The sequence below is a fragment of the Macrotis lagotis genome, chromosome X (assembly GCF_037893015.1).
Source record: "Macrotis lagotis isolate mMagLag1 chromosome X, bilby.v1.9.chrom.fasta, whole genome shotgun sequence".
NCBI lineage: Eukaryota > Metazoa > Chordata > Mammalia > Peramelemorphia > Peramelidae > Macrotis > Macrotis lagotis.
The window spans coordinates 656,359,645-656,372,339 of NC_133666.1; the positions used below are offsets into that span (position 1 = coordinate 656,359,645).

Below are 12,695 nucleotides of genomic sequence, written 5' to 3' on the forward strand. Positions count from 1 at the left end.
AGATGCTTTTCAAGGTGAAAAATTCCTTGGAAATTTGCCACTTGGCTCCAAAGGCGATGGAAATGGGAACTAGGAGAGAGCCAGGTCCAGGAGAGAAACTGAGAGAGGGAGAAGCTGGGTTGGAGGTGAGGCAGATGGCGACCTGAACAAGGACATGGCCTCATCCTTTTCCTACCTTATAAGCTCAGGTTCTGTATAGGTTAAAATCAGATCAATATCCTTGGGGTATGCTCCCTGCCCACATCCACACCAAAGGACACCTCTGGTCACCTTGTACAAGCGGCGAAGGAAGCTAGTCTGCGAACGCCACCAACACAGGTGAGTGCTCCTGAGCAGCCCAGGCCCTCTCCACCACCCCTCCCCAATTTCCCCATCATTCCTTAGTTTTCTAGATTGCAATGATCAAAAACAGAAAGACACAAAGAGGTATTAAGTGACTTACGGAATAGCCTCGTCCTGAGAAAGCTTGCGCAGAGCTCTGTGGGAGGAAGGACAGCCAGTCAATGATAGGCAGGTCATACCACAGGAAATAGCAGAATTGGAAAGGTCTAAGTTTCTGTTAGAACATTCTGTTAGAATGTAAGCTCTTTGAGGGGAGGGGTCTTGGCTTTGTCTTTGCAATCCTAGTTGCCAGCTTATCTAACGGGGGCTGAATAAACGCTTGCAAAGTTGAACTCTTGAAATGGCCCAAGCCCTGGCTGAAGGATTTCAGGAACTACTGCTCTCAAAGCCCCTCGCTTCTAGATATCTCAGCTTGAACGCTCTCCCAGAACACTGGGTCTGTGTCCCTTCTCTGTTCAATAACCTTCCATGGCTCCCTACTGCCCATAAGGCAAAATACAACCTCTGGGCACGGCACCTGAGGCTCTCTCCCACCTGGCCCAACCCTTCCAACCTTATTTCACATTATCCCCTTCACACACACACTATCTGCTGGCACTAAACTCTCCATTTCTGGGAGGAGTGGTAGTTTAGCATAGTGAAGAGATTTGAGGATCTGGGTTCAAATTCTGTAGGCACCCTTAACATGGGCCTCAGGTAACTCATCTGGAAAATGGGAAGGAGGGTGATCTGATGAGCTCTGAGGCCCCTTCTAGTTCCAGATCCATAATTCTCTTATCTTCCATCCTCTTGAAAGTATTTATATTATGCCTTGACTTTATATAAGTCTTGGTCTTCCTATACACCCTTATTCAGGGCATCCCCAAGGTCCCGAGGCAGTTTTAAGTTATTAAACCTTAAACTGATTAATTTTTCCTCAGTTTCTATACTTTAACAGCTCAACACTGCACCAAGACTTTGGGGACACTCCGGACGTTCTATTCTTTATCATACAGCTATGTTTTTTTTCTTGTATTAGTAAACACACAACCTTAAATTAAAAGCTCTCTGAGGGGAGAGATGGTATTGTTTCACCTTGGTATCCCAACCAACTGCCTCCCCTTTTTATGGGAAAATTTTATTATTGTCTTATTTACACCTTTTGCGATTAAAGTAATTTATGGTTAGACGCTGTGACCCAACCATTCCCTTTCAGACAAAAGAAAACAACCCACACAGTTGCCAAATCCTAGGACATGCACCATAGGCCCCTACTTCTTTCTCAAAAGAATGAAGGAACACATCATCATCTATTCTGATGGCTATTATCATCAGAACCATAGGTCAAAGTGGGAGTTATCAGGGGAAGATGAAAAGCAGCAAATATAATCTTGATGTTGGGAAAAATTTCCCTCTAATTAGTCATACCAAAGAACACGATGGGGATAATAGGATAATAGGATCCCATCCTTGGATATTTGCAAGCAAAAGTCAGTGCCCCAAAGGAGATTCATTTTTGTACATGGATGGGTTGGATCATATGGCCAAAGCTACCTCTTCCAAATGTGAAATGCTGCAATTCTATGGGTCTAATCATCACTCAAGAGCAGGGGTCAGCACACAAATGCTTTGGCTCACTGACTTATAAATGGTTTTTATTGTCTTTAAAAACATTCTTAGCTCCTAAAAACAAGCTGTAGGCTAGATATAATTCCTGGACCATAATTTTGCAGACATCCAACTCAAAAGTATAAAAGAATGCCCTGAGGAATAGACCTTTTAAGAAATGGCTTTTTGAATTGAAAAACAGAGATGGGGAGGGGGGGATCCAGATGGAACAGCCCGGGGTGAGGGTTGGGGGGCGTAGGAAGGAGAGGGATGGGTGAGGTAATGCTAGGTTGAGCTCACTGCCAAACCTCTCCAGGGCTGGAAATAAATAAAGGGTAGATACTTGTCTGGACCCTCTCCCAAGTGGAAACTGCCCCCTCCCCAAATCACAAGTTCCTTGTGGTTTCTACCTATTAGAATTGGAGATGAGAACTAGGGATGGGGCTGGAGTGAAGAGAGAATGGGGAGCTGGAGGAATGGGACCAAATAGACCAGGGATGGAGTTTCCTCCCACCTCAAATAAAGCCCCCATCTCCACTGTCTCCAGACCTGACCTAGAAATTCCAGGGCTCTCACTTTCTCATATGGCCCCTCCAATTTGGATTTCAGCCTGCAATAGCTGGCCACCTCTCCTGAATATTAACAAGGTCTTAGTGTTATGTAAAACTTTTTTTTTATTTAAAGGGACATGTACAAAATCCCTGGCTCTAAAGGGAAAGGAAAGGCATTGACAGGATGGGGCTGTGGAAAGAGCTGCAGACCTAGAGAAAACGGACCTTGGTTAAAATTCTGGCTCCACTGCTTTAGAGATATGAACCTTGGGGCGGGTTAATGAATTGCTAAGGCCTCCACTAGATGACCTCTTTCTTTTCTTTTTTTTTTAGTTTTTTTTTTGCAAGGCAAATGGGGTTAAGTGTCTTGCCCAAGGCCACACAGCTAGGTCATTATTAAGTGTCTGAGACCAGATTTGAACTCAGGTCCTCCTGTCTCCAGAGCCGGTGCTCTATCCACTGCACCACCTAGCTGCCCCATGACCTCTTTCTTGAGCTTTAAATCAATCATCCTATGCTTCCTCTATGAGATTCCAAATCTGTGGTCCTCTCTGGATCTCAGGCTCCTCGTCTGGAAAAAGAGGTGGTTATCTTCTGAACTCTGAGAGCTTAGATGCCTCCCCCTAGAAAATGTAAGTTACTTTAAGGTACTTCTGAATTTCCAGTGGCTAGCATGCAACAATGACGGTGATGGGGGAGGCTAGGTGGCACAGTGGATAGAGCCCCGGTCCTGGAGTCAGGAGGACCTGAGTTCAAATATGACCTCAGACACTTAACTGTTACCTAGCTGTGTGACTTTGGGCAAGTCATTTAGCCCCACTACCTTGCAAAAACTAAAACTAAAATAAAATAATGATCATGATGATATAGCACTTAAATGCAAGTTACTTTAAGGAAAAGTAATTATACTTTAAGTATTTCTGAATGATGATGATGCTATAGCCCTGAAGTTCACTAAAATTTGATTAGGTCAATGCTGTTATTTCCCCCATTTTACAGAGGACGAAACTGAAACAGACAGATTCGCCCCAAGTTGCTAAGAGTGTCTGAGGCTAGATTTGAACTCAGGGGTCCCTTGCCCTCTCTACCCTAGCTATCCAAGTAAAAGCTGAAGAAATGCTTATGGATTGACAGATCTGACTCCACAGTCAGCAGAAGATATAAACAAATAGGGAAAGGGTTGGGGGGAACCCAAGGGGCAGCAACTATGAGCCAAGGAGAAGTGAATGTCTTTGGGGCTGTTTGCTAATGACCGGTCCTCTGGGAGGATCCAGGCTCTTGGGGAGAGGCCCTGTCTTCCCCGGGCAGACAGAAGGCCCTTTTCAGAGGAGAAGCTCTGGAGGGAGGTGGGGAAGGCAGGAGGGGTGTGTTTCTTTGGAACAGTCAAAGCCCAGCTCTGAACTGCCTCATTGATTCCTTAGTCCTGCTGAGAGTTGGGTTTCATTCATTTCCTTTCAATCCCCCACCCCCCACTAGCCCCTACATTTTTTTGGACCCATTCACTCAGGGCTGTATGTATGTGTAAAAATTGAAAAGATTGTTGTTGTTGCTGATTTCAGTTTTCTTTGTGACCCCATTTGGAGTTTTCCTGGAAAAAATACTGGAGTGGTTTTGCCATTTCCTTCTCCAGCTCATTTTACAGATGAGGAAACTGAAGCAAACAGGGAGAAATGACTTATCTACGGTCACACAGCTGGTAAGTGTCTGACTCTGGGTTCAGCGTTCTAGCCACTGCATCACCTACCTGTCCTAATTAAAAAGATAGACAAAATTCAATCTGAGGAACGCTGTATTCGCTCTACTCTGCAGTAGAATACCAACTCATTGAGGGCAGGGACTCATTTGCTTTTGTCTTTGTATATAAAACATGGAAAGCAAGAGCTGACCCAGAATTGAAAATGAAGATCCCACAGAAGGGAGGCAGCCATAACCAACAAGGAACGTGAAAAGAACAAGAATGAAAGCTGTCATCCGGGAAATGTGTTATGGGAAGAGAAGATGGGCCAGCCATCGGGTAAGAGGCAGAGAGGTACAGCGAGGGCACCCCACTGTGACTGGTCAGAAGAGAGCTCCAGGAAAACAGCACAGGTGGGACCACCTGGGGTGAGCTGATAGGATGGCCTGGATGAGAGTCACACAAGCTGTGCTGGCACTGGTGGCTTCAAATCCTTAAAATCAATGAGATGATGGATTCGTGTGAATACTGCAGTAGCCCCAGTGTCACACTAAAGTTTCTTTTCTTGAACTGATCGATGATGATGATGATGATGATGATGATGAGAGAGGGCTTGGACAAAAAGAGATTCAGCCTCAGAATCAAGTGGACTTGAAGTCAAAATCCTGCCTCTGATTGGACTGTGGGAACTACAGGTACATCTTTTACCTGTTTTTTTTTTTTTTACCTTTTACCTATCAAGTGCCCAGACAATTCTCTTAATACTATATAAAGCTAAAGAGAAATTTCTGACTTACACCAAAGGGGCCTGGGACACACAAAATGATTAAGAAGCACTGCCCCACTGAATCTTTGTATACCTTATACTGATGAATCAAAGGTGACGATCAGGAACAATCAAGTCATCAACCTTTTAGAGCATGATCTCTGTTCAAACCTTTCCTACATTATACTATTTGATCCTCACAATCTCCTGGTTAAGACAGGTGTTATTATTATTTCCACTTGACAGCTGTGGAAACTGAGGAGCCAAAAGAACATCCCTGAATTGTTCATACAAGTCTTGAATCCCTGGCTCCCTCCAAAGATTAGCTCAAATGTCACCTCCTATCCTGATCCCCCCTGAGTATCCTCAATTCCTTAATGACTTTTTAAATCTATTTTGTATTTCTTTACATTTAATATTCTGTGCACATTTAGTTTCTCATAAGATTGTAAGCACCATTAAGGCAGAGACTGCTCATTTTTGCCTTTGTATCCTCCAAATCCTAGCATAAGTTGAAGGAATGATTTTGACATGGGGTCATAAAATTGCTGGCACCAGAATCTGAACCCAGGACTTTCTGCTTCCAAGTTCACAGTTGTGTCCCTATGCTTGATAACTAAAGCCTGCCCAGCCTTGCTGGTCAGTCCAAGGACAGGGTAAAAGATTTTCTGGACCTTCCCCAGTGGGAAACTAGAGCTTGTGCTAGCTCAGCCCAGCGGCATCTGATTCATTGCATTTTATGTGTGGAATAATTCTGAGAGATGCCAGGGGTCTGGCCCCTGCCTGGGAGGAAAGCTGCCTATTCCCGGAATATTTCTCTCAAAGGCAAAATAGAAAATTTATGGCAGTGGGCGGCACCCAGCATCTTGCACAGTGACCAGAATGGGCAGCCGTTTTTGACGTCAGGGAAGCAGGTCCTTGGCCAACACTAAACTCCTGGAGGATTTTCCAGAGGTAGGAGGCCCAGGACAAGACTCGGGGGAAGGACGGAAATGAGAATGGACTGGAGCTGGAAGAGAAATCAGAGTCCGCTGAGGCCGGCCTTCTCATTTTTCCTAGGGGAGGATGCATTATCTTAGGAGGGCATCCCCAGTGTCAGGTGCCCCAGAGAGGTGGTGCCTCTGACACTGACTTATCTACCCATGGGACCTAGAAATCCCTTAACATCTAAGGTCCAGGGCAGAGTGCATGGTGTCTGGGGTCCCTTCCAGTTCCAGTCTGTGACACTAAGAGTTTAAGGATGGACTGGAGAGGCTGGGGAACCACTAAAGATGCTTTCCTAAGAGTCCAGGACAGAAGAAGTGGAGAGAGTGACAAAAGGGGAGGAAGCCACAGGACTTGATGACCTGCCCAGGTCCCACAGGCGCTCAGCGCCTCAGTTTCCCCAAGTTTAATGAGGAGATTTGGATAGAAGGCTTCTGAGGACCATTTCAGCCCTCCGGCGAAAGGGAGAGAGGGATGTCGAAGAGTCATCGATGACTCCAAGATTAGGGGGAACAGGCATCCTGGGGCTCCTCAAAGGCTCCTGTCCCCTCTGGCAGAGTTCTCCAGGAGCCTGGGGGAGGGGACAGCCGGTCCAGCTGTTGTCCAAAGGCCCTCCCCCAGTCCCTAACCCCCCTTGGGGAGGCTTTCTTTCCTTCCAAGGCCCCCCAGCCCCCCACTGAGGCCCCACCTGCCAGCCCTGTCCAGGACCCATAATTGGCAATTTGGTCCTCTGTCCCAGCCCTCACACTGAGCCCAAGCTGTGCCTGGAATCCGTCTTCATTCATCAGGCCCGGGCAATTAGGCCAGAGCTCCTGCTAACTAGGCCAGTCCTGCTATCTCTCCAGCCCCCAACACATACAATTATTACTCCGTGTTCCCATCGTGTGGTGACAAAATTGAGAATACACAACAATTACCCCCGGCAACTCTCCCCCCAATCCCAGTCTTCCTTGAGTGCCCCCATGGCCCTAATTATCTGAATGGCCCACCCTCCCCCAAAGTCCCCATTATCCGGGAGGGCCTCCCCTCAGGTCCCCATTATCCAGGACACCTCCCACCCCCCACCACGGCCCAATTATCAGGCTGCCCCACCAACCCAGTCCTATTTAAATGATAATGAAGGAAGAGCCATTCAATGAAGTCTGGGAGAAAATCCATTAGCCCCATCCCTTGTTAAGGGACCGGTCAGGGAGAGAGGCCTTCCTGTAAAGGCCTTAGTGGACTCCGATGCCCCACAGACCCTGGCACAACAGCCGGAATACAATTGGTAGGGGTCCAGGGCCCCACACTTACAGAATGAGGTCACTCCCTGCTCCCCATTCTCCAGCCCCTGGGTGCAGAAGAAAATTCTGTTTGGGAAACAGGCCAAAGCTTTGTCTGGGGTCATGGCGTCTGGATGGCTAGAGGGCAGTGACCCCCAACACAGATGAATGGTCCCTGACTACCCAGACCTCTACAATGGAGAGGTCAACTGTCTTCCTGGGGCACGTCTCTGAGTCTGGCCAGAGAGACTCTCAAACTCCATCAAATCTAATGAGGATAACCGGATTCTGTGGGGCACCTGAGCCTAAGGTCCAGGGTGCAAGAATGATGACTCCCGACCTCTGCTTCTTCAACTCTGGGACAGTTCCCACCGTCAGCAAGTTCCTTCTAATAGCAGCACTGACTGGCCTCTTCTCAGTGACCCCCCCAGAACTGGTCCCTTCCCAGCAGGACAACAACCCCTCATCACCCTAGTCTCCTCTTCTCCAGGACAGGCTCAGGACCTTCAATCCATCATCCCATTGCAGGGTGGTATTGGTGGGGAGGTGGTACACCCCTACCAACAGGTACATAATCATGTTTTATGAAATAAAGACAAACTCAATACCAAGTGATTTGGGGAAGAGAAAAGAACACTAAACAACAATGAGAATAAGGAAAGGTCTGCTGAAAGGAGGGAGCATTGACTGGAACCAGGATACAGCCAAATGAAATGAGAAGTAGGTAATTAAGGCATAGAGCTAAGTAGTGCAGTGGATATGGTGATGGTTCTGCAGACAGAAATGAGTTGAAATCTGATGGCAGACAATTCCTAACTGTGAGACCCACTCCGTGCCTCAGTTTCCCCATCTATAAAATGAGGGATAATAATGATATTTACCTCCCAGAGTTGTAAGGATGATCAAACATATTATATATACCTACACACACACACACACACACACACACACACACGTCACAGTGACATATAAATACAAACATAAAATATGTCTGTCATACAGTGCTTATTGAATCCTTTCTCCCTCCCCTAAGCCTTGCAAAAAGATGATGAAGTGGTGCTGGGGAATGGAAATGGGATGGGGTGGGGGAAGGAAGGAACAAGTGTTAAGTTCTCACTCTTTGTCCAAATCAAGTTACTGGCTTGCCTAATGATGATTTTATGCTCCAGAAGATAGAGGAATCAATAAGAGAGAACTGTTATTATGACCTGATTTAAATAATGGGAACACTGGAAGGGAATTTGGGATACAGAAGTGAAGCTGGGTGTTGCCTTACATATCCTCTAGATCTCAGGACAGCATGTGTCAGTCAAATTAGACAGAAGAGAGGGGTGCTACCTCAGACTAAACTACAAATTCAGTCAACGGGAAGCAAAAATGACTAAAGCTGGGGGCACCCTTTGACCCAGCAAGACCAGAGTGATTAATTCCCTCCCAACTCCCACCATTAAAGGATCAAGATGAAGGAGCCATATATACAAAAATATAAGGTGTCCCAAAAGTCTTAGAGCAGTCTTAAGCTATTAAAACTTTAAATTATGCTAAAACATTTGGGACATTGGGTATGTATAGCAGCTCATTCTGAGATGGCTAAGAACCGGAAATGGCGGAGGTGCGCATGAAATGAGGAATGGCTGAACAATCTATGGTAGATGAATATATTGGAAGATTACTTTAAGACATAATTAAAGGGACAATTTCAGAGAAACTTAGGAAGACTTGTATTAACTGAAGCAAAGCAAACTGAGCAGAACCAGGAGAACAAGTTATAAAATGACAATAATTTTGCAAATATAAACAACTCTAAAAGACTTAGAACCTGTTCAGCAAGACCAACCATCATTCTAGAAAATCCATTATGAAACCACTACCACCATTAATGTTATGCTTTAAAGGTTTACAAAAATACTTTATAAACATATCATCTGATTCTCACAAGAACTCTGGGAGGTCAGAGCTGTTATTATATTCCTTTTACAAACATGGAAACCAAGGCTGACAAGGTTTAAGTGATTTGCCCAAGGTCACATAGTTAAATGTCTTGACTCCTATCCAATTCTCTCTCCACTGTGCTACCTGGTTGTCCATCTTCAAATAGAGAGATAATGTTCTTAGTGAGTACACAAATAGCCAACACAGGCATTTTTCAGAGACAGACATGTGTCTATATCTATATCTATATAGCTATCTCTATTCAACAGGAATTTTTATGTTTCTTGCTTTTTCAGTGGGTGATAGGAAAAAATGAATCTTTATGAAAATGAAAACTTAAACACTGGGATGCTCTCAAGAATTAAGTTCTAAGGACATAAAGGGAAAGAATTCTGAAAGAAAGAACAGTGAGAGTAGTCAGATTATCTAAAGAGATTGCTATTGGAGGGGGCAAGGTGGCACTGTGGATAGAGCACTGGCCCTGGAATCAGGAGGACCTGAGTTCAAATCCGGCCTCAGATACTTAATAATTACCTGGCTTAGTGGCCTGGGGCAAGCCACTTAACTCCATTGCCTTGCTAAAACCTAAAAAAATATAACAAATATAATAAATAACAAAAAGAAGTTAGGAAAAAGAGATTGGTATGAAAGCAAGAAGACAAGTTAGCCAACTTAAGATTCTTAAATAAGAGGGCCGATAATGGAAGATAGATATGACAATATGGTAAGTCTAGCGTTAGCACCCCTAAAACCTAGAATGAGTGGAGGCAGCAATTAAGACTAAGGGGACCACAAGGGTTTGTTAGGTTGTTTTTTTTTTTAATATATAGCTTAAAGGGAAAAAAAAGATTTTAAAAGGGTTGAAACCATTGTTTAGTATGCATGGGAAGTGATAAAAGACAACAGAGAGAATGATTCTTGGACTGAAAATGCCTGAAATTCAAAATAAGTAGGTATGGATGATCAAGGGCAGTTGGTTGTTGTAGTGGAAATAGTCATATCTAGGCACAGAGTCAGGAAGACCTGAGTTCAAATCTAGCCTCAGATTCTTAGCTGTGTGATCCCAGATAAGTCACGTAACCCTGTTTGCCTCATTTCTAAAATGAGATGCAGAAGAAAATGGCAAACCACTCTAGTATCTTTGCAAGAAAACCGCAGGCTGGGTCACACATGACTGAGAAATGAACAACATGTGGATGATTAGTATCCAAAGGTATTAAAAAAAACTTGGCAGAGGTTATTGATGAACCACTATCAGTGACCTCTGAAAGACTGGAGAATGGGAGAGATACAACAGAACTTAAGGACTTGAGAAGAGCCAATGTTTTCCTGTTACAAAAATTGAAAAGAGAAAAATCTGCAAACCATCCAGTGAAGTTGTCCTTAATTCCTGGCAAGAGAAAGGATTATTAATAAGAAAGTTTCATAATATTCTGAAAAGGAAGCAGAGATCCTGAAAAGTCAACATTGCTTCACAAGAACAAGTCATGCCAGACTAACTTAATTTCATGTTTGGATGGGAATATTAGACGGCAGATCGAGGAATGTCAGATTTGGCTTACTTAGATTTTTAGTAAAGTAGTTGATATGGGATTCATAGAGATCATATAGAGACAAAAGCTAAGAAATAACACAATTAGGCAGGTTTACAGCTGATTGTATGGTTGACCCAAACAGTGGATATGTAAGAACAAAATGTAAACAGAATAAAATCAGTCAACTCCTGGAGGAGAAGGGGCCACTCGTATCCCCAGAGCTTCTATTGCTGTGTTGAAATTCATAAATACTTAATGTCTCTGAACTTTGGTTTCCTCATTTGTAAAATGAGGAGTGTGGGAGAAGGGTTTGACTGTTTGGCTGGCTATCCAGTGTTTGCTGGACCTCTTGAGTTCTAACGATGACTCCATGTTCATTTGGTAGGAGATCTTTAGTGAAGAGACCAGAGGATCTGTAGTTGGGTCTGCCCTATTGATTTTATCAGTAGTGTAGATATCCATGCTTATCCATGATTGTCCAGTTTCAGGGGACAAAAAGTCAGGGAACCCTAGTTAACACATTAGAAGACACAGATCTCGGCAGTTAAGAGGACTTAACCTACTAAGATGAAATCAAGGGGGAATGTAAGGTCTTCTATGTAAGATTTTAAAAATCACCATGGCAAGCAAAGAGGTGGGGAAGAATATCTAGACAGCAGTTCACCTTGATGAGTTCTAAGGGTTCTCGCAGGCTTCACTTTCCTCCTCCTTTCTCCCTTCTCCCTCTCTGGCCAGCCCTGAGTCAGGAAGACTCATCTTCCTGAGTTCAAATCTAGCCTGACACTTAACTTGCTGGGTGACTCTGGGCAAGTCATTTCATCCCATTTACCTCAAGCTAGAGAAGAAAATGGTAAATTAAAATTGGATGTGACTGAAAATGCTACACACACACACACACACACACACACACACACGGCAGATTTAGGACTGAGGTCAAGAAAAACTTCCAAAATAGTTCAAGTTAATGGGGCTCTGCAGGGTGCAGGGGACTCTCTTCACCCTTGAACTCTGCAAACAAAGTTCCACGGCAGGACCACTTATCAGGCATGTTGCATAACTTCTAGGATAAAGTTCTTTGATCTAGTTCCCATTTTCCTTACCCTCTTTTTCCTGTCTCCATCTTCCAGTTGACCTGGCCCACTCATTGTTCCCCAAACAAGACCTCCCTCTCTCGGATCCTTGGCTCATGCTCCTGCCTGACATCTGCCTCCTAGAATCCTCAGCATCCTTTAAAGTATGGCTCAGGTGGTTCCTCCTACGTAAGGCCTCGCCTGAACCCCTCTGTTGTGAGCGTGTGTGGGAAGGAGGGCTCTGACCCCCAAGAGATGCCTGAGTGAAGCTCTAATTCCACAGTGATGGAAGTGCTCCCTCCCTGAGAGAGAGAGAGAGAGAGAGAGAGAGAGAGACAGACAGACAGACAGACAGACAGGGAGACCTGGCTCACAGGGAAGGTGGATTTTCTACTCTCTCCTCTCACCTGAACCATTTCCCGGTCCTTAAATTCAATTTCAACCTCAGAGGTGACATGACCCTCAGTACCTGGCTTTCCAGCCCCCTGCCCCCGGGGCACTGGATGGCCCCCACCCCGGCCCCAGGATCCCATTCCCTCAGACCCCTTCATTTTCAGTTTACCTGGCCACTGGAGCCTGGCCCTACCAGAACCTATCTGGAAGACAAGAGTCACATTCAGCCAAAGCTGAATCGGGCCCAGAATCAGACACATAGGTCTTCTTCAGTGTGGAGCCACACGAAATATAAACTGAATTTGAAGAAGGTGAATGGGTTTGCATCCCCAGCTCTGCTCTTTACCGCCTGGGTGACCTTGGTGACCGAGGCTCCAGTTTCTTTCTCTAACAGGAACGTGTTGGGTCAGATGCCCGACCAACACCTCCCTTGACCTCTTCAGCCTAGAAGATGGGGGGGATGTCCCAGAGTCTGAGCCAGCTCCTCAAGGAGGGAGGAAGGAGAAGGGGAGAGAGGAGGTGGCAGAAAAGCTAGGGTGACTTCACTGGACCCAGGGGATACATCTCTGAGCCAAAGAGAAAATCACTTTTCTAGAGG

At 45.1% G+C, this 12,695-nt stretch overlaps 1 protein-coding gene across 15 annotated transcripts in view; it reads right to left on the minus strand.

Moving 5' to 3' along the window:
• Positions 1–12,695, minus strand: part of FBRSL1 (fibrosin like 1) — a 289,992-nt gene that overhangs the window by 145,606 nt on the left and 131,691 nt on the right. For 14 of the 15 annotated variants that reach the window (XM_074205178.1, XM_074205190.1, XM_074205185.1 and 11 more), the window contains exon 4: positions 443–478. The exons of the other annotated variant lie outside the window; for it this stretch is intronic. In XM_074205178.1, coding sequence (XP_074061279.1) covers positions 443–478 — 36 coding nt within the window. The remainder of the gene's footprint in view (positions 1–442; positions 479–12,695) is intronic. 15 annotated transcript variants of the gene reach the window in all.